This window comes from Spermophilus citellus, assembly GCF_964194105.1.
Source record: "Spermophilus citellus genome assembly, chromosome: 14".
In the NCBI taxonomy this organism is placed as follows: domain Eukaryota; kingdom Metazoa; phylum Chordata; class Mammalia; order Rodentia; family Sciuridae; genus Spermophilus; species Spermophilus citellus.
In genome coordinates this window covers 102,396,715-102,408,498 of record NC_138194.1, presented here as the reverse complement: position 1 = coordinate 102,408,498, position 11,784 = coordinate 102,396,715, and the positions used below count along the sequence as shown (strand labels likewise).

At 46.6% G+C, this 11,784-nt stretch overlaps 1 protein-coding gene across 4 annotated transcripts in view; it reads right to left on the bottom strand.

The window, feature by feature from the left end:
- Positions 1 to 3,829, bottom strand: part of CHRAC1 (chromatin accessibility complex subunit 1) — a 237,913-nt gene extending 234,084 nt beyond the window's left edge. For 2 of the 4 annotated variants that reach the window (XR_014018794.1, XR_014018795.1), the window contains exons 1-2: positions 2,107 to 3,829; positions 804 to 930 (exon numbers count right to left, since the gene is read on the bottom strand). Coding sequence is in view for 2 of the 4 variants with exons in the window: in XM_081266347.1 (XP_081122473.1) it covers positions 804 to 930; positions 2,678 to 2,824 (274 nt within the window). In the remaining 2 variants the exon portion in view is untranslated. The remainder of the gene's footprint in view (positions 1 to 803; positions 931 to 2,106) is intronic. The other 2 variants (XM_081266347.1, XM_081266348.1) reach the window with 2 other exon arrangements.
- Positions 3,830 to 11,784: the final 7,955 nt, after the last annotated feature.

The window sequence follows — 11,784 nt, the reverse complement described above, 5'->3', positions numbered from 1 at the left end:
TTTTTTCTTTTGGTAGGGGGGAGCAGTAACTGGGGATTGGATCAGGATGCTCAACTCCTGAGCCACATCTCCAACCCTATTTTGTATACTTAGAGACAGGGTCTCACTGAGTTCCTTAGTGCCTGGCTTTTGCTGAGAGGCTGGCTTTGAACTCAAGATCCTACTGTCTCAGCCTCTGGAGCCTCTGGAATTACAGGTGTGTGCCACTGTGCCCAGGTAAACCATGCTGTTTCTATGTGCTGGTTTTGTGAGCAACCCTGCCCAACCTACCGTAGATGGGCAAGGCTAGACCAAGGGCAGACTCAAGCTTTTTTTTCTTAGCTAGGGCCTCTTCCATAGAAGCAAGCATTAGTTTCTGTTTTTGAGTTTCCTTTCAGTGGCAGGGGTTGAGGGTCTACCCAGCAAACCATCTTCCCCATTTATTGACTTCATTACTGTTCTAGGTGGACAAATAAATTTCGCAACAAAAATGTGTAGTCTTTAGGGGGCTGGGGTTGTGGCTCAGTGGCAGAATGCTTGCCTCACACATGTGAGGCACTGGGTTCGATCCTCAGCATCACATAAAAATGAATAAACAAAGATATTGTGTCCATGTATAACTAAAAAATATTTTTTTAAAAAATGTGTAGTCTTCAAACATAAAGGACTAGAAATATCTCCCTGTCCCAGATCATGATAAACTGTGGCTCGTGAAGAAAGCAGCAAAGGATCTAATCTAATTCACTGCAAGCAGAACCAGGGTTAAAACAACAAATGATTAATGATTAGGGATCCTTTAACCAGATGTTTCAGAGATTAAGTACCTGCAAGAAACTGAAAAGTGTCCGATTCCTCTGCAGTATTCGCTAAGTCATTGTAAGTCAGTGCTTTCTTTTCTTTTCCACTGCCATGTCTGTAGGAATAGGTGGCTAGGTACTGAACAAAGAGCTCCTAAAATAAAATGAAACAGTCAAAGTGTGCTTTTAAAATCATAGGACTTTCTTTATTCTGGTGGGGGGTGGGGTGTACTGGGGATTGAACTCAGGGACATTAGACCACTGAGCCACATCCCAGCCCTATTTCGTATTTTATTTAGAGACAGGGTCTCACTGAGTTGCTTAGCGCCTTGTCATTGTTGAGGCTGGCTTTGAACTCGCAACCCTCCTGCCTCAATCTCTTCAGTAAAAATAGGTAGCAACAGACTACTCAAAAACTCTATATAGGGTGGAGTGCTTGTCTAGCATGCAGGTGGCTCTGGGTTCAATTCCCAAAACAGCCAAAAAAACACTAATCCAACTTAGGAATGCCTGGGCCTTGCACAAGCAAAGGTCTACACTGACACTCCTAATCCTTTTTGAGAAAGGGTCTGAATGAACTGCCCAGGCTGGTCTTGAACTTGCTTCAGCTTTGGGAGTACCTGAGATTATAGGTGAGTGCCACCATGTCCATCTATAAACACGGTTTTGTTGTACTTTTTAGATATACATGAGAGCATAGTGTATTTTGACATACATACATGTAGCATGACGTTCTAGTTAGGATTCCATTCTTAGAGTACAGTTGTGCATTAGGAAGACATTTTTATCTTCCTATTTGAATCCCTTGTGCAAAGATAGAATCAAGCACTCGGAGCTAAAAATGGACATATCCTGTGTTGCCCAAACACCTCTTTTATGTTGGGAACTAACCCACAATCCTCAAGCCACCTTAAATCAACAACCTGAGACTTTTTTCCTCAAAGGTCAGACTTTAGTCCATCAGTCCAGTTAGTAATAAATTACAGAGGTGACTGCATAACTAAGTTCCTTATTACTAACCATGAAACTGAACAGGAAGACATGAAAGTCCCAAGATCTCACGGGAACATGCAATCGCAGTTGCCCTGTGGTTTACAGGTTTCAAAGTATACAGAAGGTGATTGTTTTTATGTGAGTACCACACCGTTTCCTACCAGGGGCCGAGCACCCAGGCCTCTGGTGTCTGGAGATCTTGAGAGCCACCTCACAAGAACACCCAGGGATGTCTATTTTGCTGGGCTCTAAAAACGCACAGCTCTGGCACTACGGGGAAAACCCCGACCTCCGCTTCCTCGCCCCCAGCCCACCTTCACCGCCAAACACCACGCACCGAGTTAGTGGGGCTGGAAGCCGCCTAAGAAAGTTGAAGCAATTAGCCGTGTGACTTAAACGCGGCCCAGCCTGGGAACGGGAAGGCTGTGGTCCGCGCGCGTCGACCCGAGTCGCTCAGGGCCCAGGAGGGGCGGGGGGGCCGCACACGTCGCCGACCCGACCCTCTCGCCTAGGCGTGGACAAGGAGAGCCTTGGGAGCTGCCTCCGACCCGAGGGACCCAAGTCTTTGAGGCCGGGCGAGGGGTGGTGGACACCCGCGACGGTCCGCACGTTCAACTCTAGGCACGCAGGGACCGGGAAACGGTGGAGGGCTCGGGAACGCAGGGCGCGGCGGGGGCGGGACGGCAGGAGCGCAGGGCACGATGGGAGCGGAAGGGGGTGCGGCGAGCAGGAGGGCCGGGGGCGTGGTGAGGGCACGCAGGGGATGGCGGGACAGCTCGGGCGCTAGAGCGCGCGCTGGCGAGGGCAGGAAGCGGGGCGCGAGAGACCGAGGCCGCAGGAGACCCGGAAGTGCCGCGGGGCCCAGCGGGGCGGACGGTTAAGGGCGCCCGCCCCTCACTCCGCCTCACCGTGGCTTTGGCCGTGAGCACCAGTGCTTCCTGGTTGATGCTGGACACCTCGGGGGAGCTCTTCATGATGACCCGGATGCGGGACAGGGGCAGCGACACGAGCCGCTGCTCCCCGCACTTGTCCTTGCCCACGGCCACGTCCGCCATCTTTCCGCTGCCGCCCAACACGGCGGCCTGCGCGAGCCAGCGCCCCGCTGCCCGCTGGGAGTTGTAGTCGGAGCGGGCGGCTCGTGATGCGCCGCGCCTGCGCAGAGCCACCGCGCCGACGTGAACGCCGGCCTGGGGTGCGGCGGGAGGCGACACCTCTCGGCCACGTGGTCGAGTGACGACGGCGCATGTGCACGTGTGCTCGCTTGTGGTAGGCAGCACCTGAAGGAAGACGAAGGCATGTATGGGTGAGCCAGCGAGCACTAGGGTGACAGGAAAGAGAAACGCTTTCCCAGGAAACAGGTGCAGAGGCCCTGAGGCCCGCCGGGACTTGCCGCCCAGGGAGGCCTAGGGAGCCCACCGTGGGGAGCCGGAGCCGCGCCGGGTGCACTGTGTTTAGGAACAGCGGGTCGCCGAGGAAGAAGAATCGGTGGGCCGAGTCTTAGGTTTTGAAAAGATCCCTTTGGCTACTGGTTGTGAACGGGCGGGAGCGTAAGGGTGGAAACGGAGACACCAGGTCCTCCCAGGCAAGCGCTAGGAGGCCAGCTCCCTGGGGCCCACCCAGCCGGACGGAAGGGCAGTGCGCGCTGACCCCACGGACTTGTGCTGGGGCGGTCCTTGGAAGAGCCTGGTGGAGGGGTCATGGGTAGTGGTAAGAATTGAGATCTGATTGGAACAACAGCCAGGAGCACTTGCTGATGTGAGGTGGAATGGGTGAAAGAAAGATGGGTTCCTTACTCTGCCGGGAGCCCGTGAGCCGAGCAAATTTGGCAGTGGTTTGGTGTGGAGCATGTGTAGTTTTAGTGCCTTCTTTACCGTCGTGACCTCCAGTCCTGGCCTAGATAAGGGAGCACACAATACAGTTGTCCCTCAGTATCTGCGGGGGATTGGTTCCAGGACACACACACACCCGCATTCTCTGTAGAAGCTGGAGTCCCTCATCCTCCCTCGCACAGTATTTTAAGTCGTCTCCAGAGTACTTAAAATGCCAATAAAAAGTACATGCTCTGCAAGTGCTTGTTATGCTGTCTTGTTTGGGGAAAAAGACAGAAAAGTCTTTTTGTTTATTTTTCTGAATGTTTTCTGACCAAGTTTGGGTGAAGCAATGGATGTGGGATCCATGGATATTGAGGGATGACTACATGTCGGCCAACACTAGGCAAAAGGATACAGCCCATGAGTAAGATGGCCAGGGTCCCTGCTCTCGTGGCTGTTCCGAGGCACATTTAAAAGTAAAAGCATGGGCTGGGTTGTAATGCAGTGGTAGAACATTTGCCCAGCACTGGGTTCGATTCTTAGCAAGGCATATGAATGCATAAAATAAAGGTCCATTGATGATTAAAATATGTCTTTAAAAAAAAGAAAAGTTGGGCTGGGGTTGTGGCTCAGCGTAGAGCTCTCACCTAGCACGTGCGTGGGAGGCCTGGGTTCGATCCTCAGCATCACATAAAAAATAAACAGGGCTGGGGATGTGGCTCAAGCGGTAGCACGCTCACCTGGCATGTGTGCAGCCGGGGTTGGATCCTCAGCACCACATACAAACAAAGATGTTGTGTCTGCCAAAAACTATAAATATTAAGAATTCTCTCTCTCTCTCTCTCTCTCTCTCTCTCTCTCTCTCAAAAAAAAATACATTTAAATATGGAAGGTCCTCATTTAAAAAATAAAAATAAAAGATATTGTGTACAACTAAAAAATATTTCTTAAAAAAAGTAAAAACATCTCCAGTGGTGAGTGCTATGAGGAAAACAAAACTGAGGGTGGCTTTTCTGAAAAGTGGTATTTGTGCTCAGATCTGGTGCAAAAAGCTGGCACATGATGAGTTTTCTGAACAAGATAGCCTAAAGGATACCCCAGGAGGAACATGCCTTGGCAATTTGAGAAACAGGCCAGTGTTAAGGGAGCTCAGTAAGGAAGGAAGCATGGGAGATGTGAGCAAGGCAGATGGGGTCAGCTCAGGCAGCTAGGTAAGGAGTTTGGCTTTCATTCTGAGAGCAGTGGAAACCATTAAGAGGTGTGAAGAAAGGGATCAGATCCATTTTAGGTGCCTAAGTGACAATGGCTAAATGACACCCCAAGCAGAACCAACCTTCTGGGTTTGCAGGGGGTAGAAGGTGCTGCTTCTATCTCAGGGTTCAGGTCTTGAACAGAGCGCTTTCTTTCCGGGGAAGCCCTTGACCTTCACAAAAGTCAGAAAACTGCTCAACAGCAAACGACATACAGTAAGACCCTTTGCTTCACACAAGAAACAAGCACTCATGTTGGTGTATTTTTAAGTTTCTGAATGTGATGGTTTTTGGCTGGTTATTTTTTGAATAAATAAATGGCTTGTCTTTCTCGAGTGTGTTTGACAGTAGGGTTGGTTAAGATGAGGAAAGAAAACAGTAGGAAGGTTTTCTGGAGACAAGATATCCACAAGAATTCAAGTAGAGGGATGAGAAGTTCTGATTTGGAAGTGACAAATGATATTTGCAAGCATTAATCATTTGGAAAGCAGCTAGAAGAGCAAAGAAGGAAATATTGGAAAAGTGGGGACCAGCCCATTATTTAAAAGAAAGAAGTCGGGGCTGGGGTTGTGGCTCAGTAGTAGAGCACTTGCCTGTCACGACAGGTGAGGCACTAGGTTCGATCCTCAGCACCACATAAAAATAAATAAGGTAAAGGTATTGTGTCCATCTACAACTAAAATTCATATGTGTGTGTGTTTTCTGCTAGCTCCTTTCTGCACCTCCCAAAGAGGTGTGTGGTGGTTCTCTGATGCCTCTGCAGCATCTCATCAGTGCTAGAAGGCACCTCATGACACTCTGGGGGACACACTGAGAATCCCCTGCCTGCTGGCTTCCATTAAGTTCTGCCAAGAGGCCATATTGGGGATGGAGGAGGAAGCATTGTTTATCTGCTGGTGAGGACACTGGCACAGGTGCTGACTATAGGGGGGTAACAGTGAGTGCCACCAGATTGGGTAGGGCTTGAGCTATGCAGGCTACAAGGTTCCAGTCAAGGGGCAGTACCCACTTCTGACCTCCAAGTAGCATCTTCTCCCTTGGGTGCCCAACACCTTCCTCTCCTTCCTTCCTCCAGCCTCTTGGAAACATTTCTTGGCTTTAGATCCCTGTTTGAAATACATGGAGAAGTGTCTGCATGTTGCGATGGGCAAAAGTCTCATGCGACTTATGCAGTCCAGTGGGAAAAATACAGAATGTCCATGCCTTCTGCCCTTTTCAATGCTTTAGTCACTCAAATCACTCAATACAATTTCACTCTATAGGTTCTTAATCAAGAAAACAACAATCCTTAATGCTAGGCACTGCAATAAACATAATCAATTCACGGCAAATAATTCTAGATTAATTAATTCTAAGCACTGCAAACACAATCATGACAGGCTAATGACAAACATTCTCTCTGAATGCTAAGTTCGAGTGTCAGATCAAAAGTCTCAAGCCTTAGTCTTGAAGTCCAGCAGATGTGCACACTCAAGACTGCGGTGATCAGGTCTGGAACCAAGGCAGGCTTCTCCTGGGGTGGAGCTGATGGCTGGCTGAGTTCTCCTGGGGTGGAGCTGATGGCTGGCTAAGGAGACCATGTCCTAGGGAGAAGTTGCGATTCACCAGGGTCAAGATGTGGCTGTAGAGTTTGAGAGCGATGAGAACTACACAGAGATTCAGGCAGATGAGAAGAGTAGGGATGTCAGTCCAAGTCCTCACCAGGCTCTCAGGCTTGTGTGCATCCGTGTCAGCAGGCTGAATGTCTGTTTATTTACTCTATTATTTATACTAAGTTTGGGGACTTTGACCCCCATATCAATCCTTATCAGCTACCACCGGGTCTCTCAGTGACATCTTTACCCTGGGGTTAAAACATCTGGTCTGGTGGTCCCCACCCTGATCTTTTCGCCTTTCCCTCTTATCCGAGAGGACAGTCTGCCAGGGGCTTCACTCTGAGTTTATCAGGGTGGAGGGAAGTGACTTGTTTGTGTCTGAGGGCCTTACTGGAGGGCTCCCTAGGTGTGCCTGGTGAGACTGTAGGTTTCAAAATGGAATATTTAAAGTTGCTTAGGCTTCAGGCCTCAGGCCATCCTCATACTGCCTTTCTGGCTGAGTGCTGAATATGTGCACTTGATTCCTGGAGTGAGCCTAAAAGCTTGTATGTGTATGTGTGCACACACACACACGCAGAGGAAGCTGAAGTTGGTCTCACTACAGAGTGCCCTGGCAAACAGCTATTTAAGTGATTGCCAGTCATTGTATGGTATGTCTGTTGAAGGCAGGACCAAGACTGTGGCCATCACAGTGGGAGTGGTAAACACAGATTTGTGGAATGGGCCAGCTTCTGATTGCAATGGAGAGATTTCAGGAAGTCAAAACTCAGGCTTTAAAATGTCAGATCAAACTCAGTCAGAAAACCAGTTTCCCTGATAACCCAAAGAGATTCTCTTATTCTGAGCAGATAGGGCTGCTTGTCAGACTGGCCTGCCCAGTACATAATTAGCAGCAGAAATTCAATTTGGAACTTCAGTTTTGAGTGAAGTCAGGCTACTGACTTGTAAGAATAGGATCCTGAGCATGGGACTAGGGAGTGTTGGAAGGAAGCCTGAGAACCTTTAACCCCAGTCCCTCTAAGCTGCTTTGTCCTGAGAAATGGCTGATAGCCTCCCGCCATCTGAGGCAAGAGCCTTTCCTTACAGAAGGTCCTCTCACTAACTTCCCTGGAGTCCACCTGGCTAGGGCATGCTGTCTCTTCAAGGTGACCCCCTCCCAGCTCCTGTCATTGTGTCACACCTCAGTGTGCCTCTGGGAGACACCTGCAAAGGTTGTTGTGGAGATAGTTCACTCACTGAAAGAACTGTAGGATATTAATCCTTGGTTACCAGACGGAACCTGGGGGGTGTATGGGAAGTGGGTTCAAATGGAGTTGGTCTGGAGCATAATACTGGATCAAGCCAAATCTGTTAAGATAGCAGACTTACCTAAGGTTCTAGATTTGGTAGTAGCTCTAGCAGATAGAGATCGTGCAGTTTGCCCAGCAAATGTGGAGAGAGATCTGGACTTGAGTGTCCTTCACTGGTGGCTTTCTTTGACTTTTGGAGACGGTGTAGACCACATTTGAGCATTCTGCTCTTACCTGTTTACCAGATGGCCCCAGGTCCTGTGGTGTTCAGGGTGGCCGTGCATGTCCCAGTTTGAGAGTCAGAGCATATACTCCACAGAGTCTGGAGCAAAGATTTGGCCTCTTCTGCAAAGAACTATGGCTCCATTTGATCAACAACTTCAGCAAACATGTGAGCTGGCTTCTTGAGATCAAAGGATATCTGATGCCTACTGAGAGGACTGTGAATGAGGTTTAAGGTGGGATGTCTAGGCAATAACTAATTACTTGCTAAAGTTGCCAGTATTTAAAATTTCAGAGATTTCACTTTTAAATCCAAATTGAAGTATGGGAAAGGAAGGGAGTAGCATCTGCTCCCCAGCATTGTTGAGGCGCTCCTGTGAGCTCTTGCCCGTTAAAGCCCCAGACCCAGACTTAAGCTTCCTTCTTCTCCAAGGAATGACTGCTGAAATTGGAATGCATGGGATGGACTGAGGAAGGAAGAGTCCAGAGCTGATGCCTCACCTTCCGGTGCAGTGCATGGCTGCAAGTGTTTCATAAACACTCAATACTAACAGTGATGATTTAGTTCAAAGAATATGATTATATAAATTGTGAAAATAAAATTATGCCAGGCTATCATTAGAGATAATGGCCTAAATACAGGGATAATGAGGGTAAGAAGAGCCCTCTGTCATGATGGCTGCCACAGGCAGGCACTTGAGTGCCACTGCAGATCTTCATGTTTGCTGGGGGCACCTGGCAGCTGGGAACAAGGCAGGCAGTAGCAGTGTGGGTACAGGAGAGAGGTCAATGGGAGCCAGTCTCCACAGAACCTTAGGGACCAGGATGGCAGAGCGGAATGGCAGCAGGAGAGTAGCAAGTGCTGACAGGATTCCTAACATTTTTTATTTATTGTGTCCAGATGCAGAGGCTCACATCCTCTGACCCCAACTACTAGGTTAAGGCAGGAGGACCACAAGTCGAGGCCAGCCTGGGCAGTATAGCAAGATCCTGTCTCAGTGGTAGGGTGCTTGTCTTGCATGCATGAGACCCTGAGTTTGATCCCCCCCCCCAAAAAAAAAAATGTGGTAAATTATATAGAACATAAAATTCACCATTTTAACTATTTTTGAATGTTGGGTCGGGGTGATACCAGGGATGGAACCCTTGGCCTTGAGCTTGCTGGACAAGTGCTCTGCCTCTGAGATGTGACCCCCCCCATTTTAATTATTTTTAATATTTATTTTTTAGTTGTAGTTGGACCCAATACCTTTATTTTATTTATTTATTTTTATGTGGTGCTGAGGATCAAACCCAGGGCCTTACAAGTGCTAGGCGAGCGCTGTACCCATTTTAACTTTTCAGAGACACTAAGTTCAGACCGTCCTCCAACATTGCCACCATGTATCTCCTCCCTAGTCCCTAGTGCCACACCTCTACTTCCTGTCCCAGTGAATTCCACAACTCTTGGCACCTGGTGATAGTTGGGCCACGTGGAGTTTGTCCTGTGCTGGCCTTCTTTTGCTTAGCGTGTGTCCTCGGGGTCTTGTACTGCAGCAGTCAGAATCTCCTTCTGTTATAGGCATGTGCCATGTCCTGCTTGTCCATTTTCCCATCAGTGAGCACTTGGGTTGCTTCCACCTTTAGGCTACTGTGCACAGTACTGCTGTGAACATAGAAATACAAATATCTATTAAACCACCTGTTTTAAACCCATTGGGTCTCTATCCAGATGTGGAATTGCTGGATCAGATGTAATTCTAACTGTAATGTTTCTTTTCTGTAGTGGGCATTGAGTCCAGAGCCCTGCATGTGGTAGGCAAACGCTCTGCCACTGAGCTACACCCCAGCCCTAGTGTTGCTTTTATGAGCTGCCATACTGCTTTCCACAATGGCTGTACCATCTAACTTTCTTACCCACAACCTAAGGGCTCCAGTTTCTCCACATCCTTTCCAGAACTCTGTTCTCTGATAGTAGCCATCCTAATGGGCCTGAGGTGGTATCTCATTGTAGTTTTGATTTCATTCCCCTATGATTAGTGATGTTGAGCATCTTTTCATGTGCTTCAAGGCCATGTGTATGTCTTTGGAGAAATGTGTATTCTAGTCCTTTGTCCATTTTCAGATTGGAGGTTGATGGTTTTGTTATTGAGTTAGTATTTCTCTATGGTTTGCAGATATTCTCTCCCATTCTGTGGGTTGCCATCTTACTTTGTTCATAATGTCTTTAGTGTTCAAGTTTTAAAATGTCTTCATCAAATCAGGCTGTCTAGTTTTCCTTTGCCTGTGCCTTTGATGTCATATCCAAGAAACATTTCTGATGATGGTGCTGTGAAGCATCTGCCCTACATCTTTTTAAGTTTTTTTTAAATATTCTTTTTTAGTTGTCAATGGACCTTTTTTTTCCTTTTTTAATGCAGTGTTGAGGGTTAAACCCAGTGCCTCACACATGCTAGTGAAGCGCTCTACCACACTGAGCCATAGCCCCAGCCCTACCCTGTGTTTTCTTCCAAGAGTTTTTTAAAGTGTTAGGACTCACAGTTAGCTCTTCAATCCATTTGGAGTTAATTTTTGCATATGGTTTAAGGCAAGAGTCCAGCTTCATTCTTTTGTATGTGGATATCCCATTTTCTCAAGCTGAAAAAACTGTCCTTTCCCCATTGAATGATCTTGGTACCCTTATCAAAAATCATTTGAGCCAGAATGGCATATGCTTGTAATCCCAGTACCTTGGGAGGCTGAAGCAGGAGGATCACAATTTCAAGGCCAACCTTAGCAATTTAGCAAGTCTCTGTCTCAAAATTAAAGAAAAAAAGAAAAAGCTGGGAATGTAGCTTAGAGGTAGTGTGTCCTTGGGTTCAATCCCCAGTGCCCTCCAAAAAATCATTTGGCCCATATATGCAAGGGCTTATTCCTGGGATGTCTATTCTATTCCTTTACCTGTTGGTCTTTGTTGATGTTAGTACCACACTGATTTGATTGCTGTTGCTTTGTAGTCAGTTTTTTTTTTTTTCAACAAGGTTCATTTTATTGTTTTTATATATGGTGTAACATTGGTGATTCTGATTATAATACCATTTAATTAAGATGAAACAATGAGAATACAAGTCAGCAATACAACGGGTAAGCATGTTAATAAGCTACTTTATCTTCTGAAATTCACTTACCAAAATTAAATTGTTTATACATACAATATATCTAATGTACTATTACTGTATTCATTTATTCAAGTAAAAATATCCACTATGGGTCAGGAATCATTTTCAGCCTAGGGATGAATAGGTGAGTGAACAAAACAGAAATCCTGTCCTTACAGAGTTTCACAAAAGATCATATAGCAGATGTCTTTCTTCCCCCAAATTGTAACATGATGTAGCAACACATATATGAAGCTAATTGTGGATTTGCCTTCATTCTCTATTCTTCACAGAAAAAGAAAACTTTGCTCTGAAGTAAAGGTATAATCAAAGATTATGTTTTTGAAAGTATTTTGAGGTTACACTACAGTATTATATGATACCCTAAAAATGCTGTACTTTAAATAATGTAGCAATGAAATTTCAACAAATAACCTTTACTCTTAGGAATATGAGAAGAGCTCTGTGTGCTGATCCAAATATAGCTGGAGTAAACAGAGGCCAAGACCTTCAAAAATCGCATTTTAATAGACAGAGATATTGCAAAAGTAACCACACTCAAATATATGAAATGATGAAAAACATTTTAAATTCAGGAAACATGGTATATAATGCCAGAAGGAAGTTTTCAAAAAAGAAAAAAAAATCTTATTTTCCATAATTTTTTTTTTTTTGGCACTATGGATTGAACCCAGGGGTGCTTAACCACTGAGCTACCTCCCCAGCCCTTTT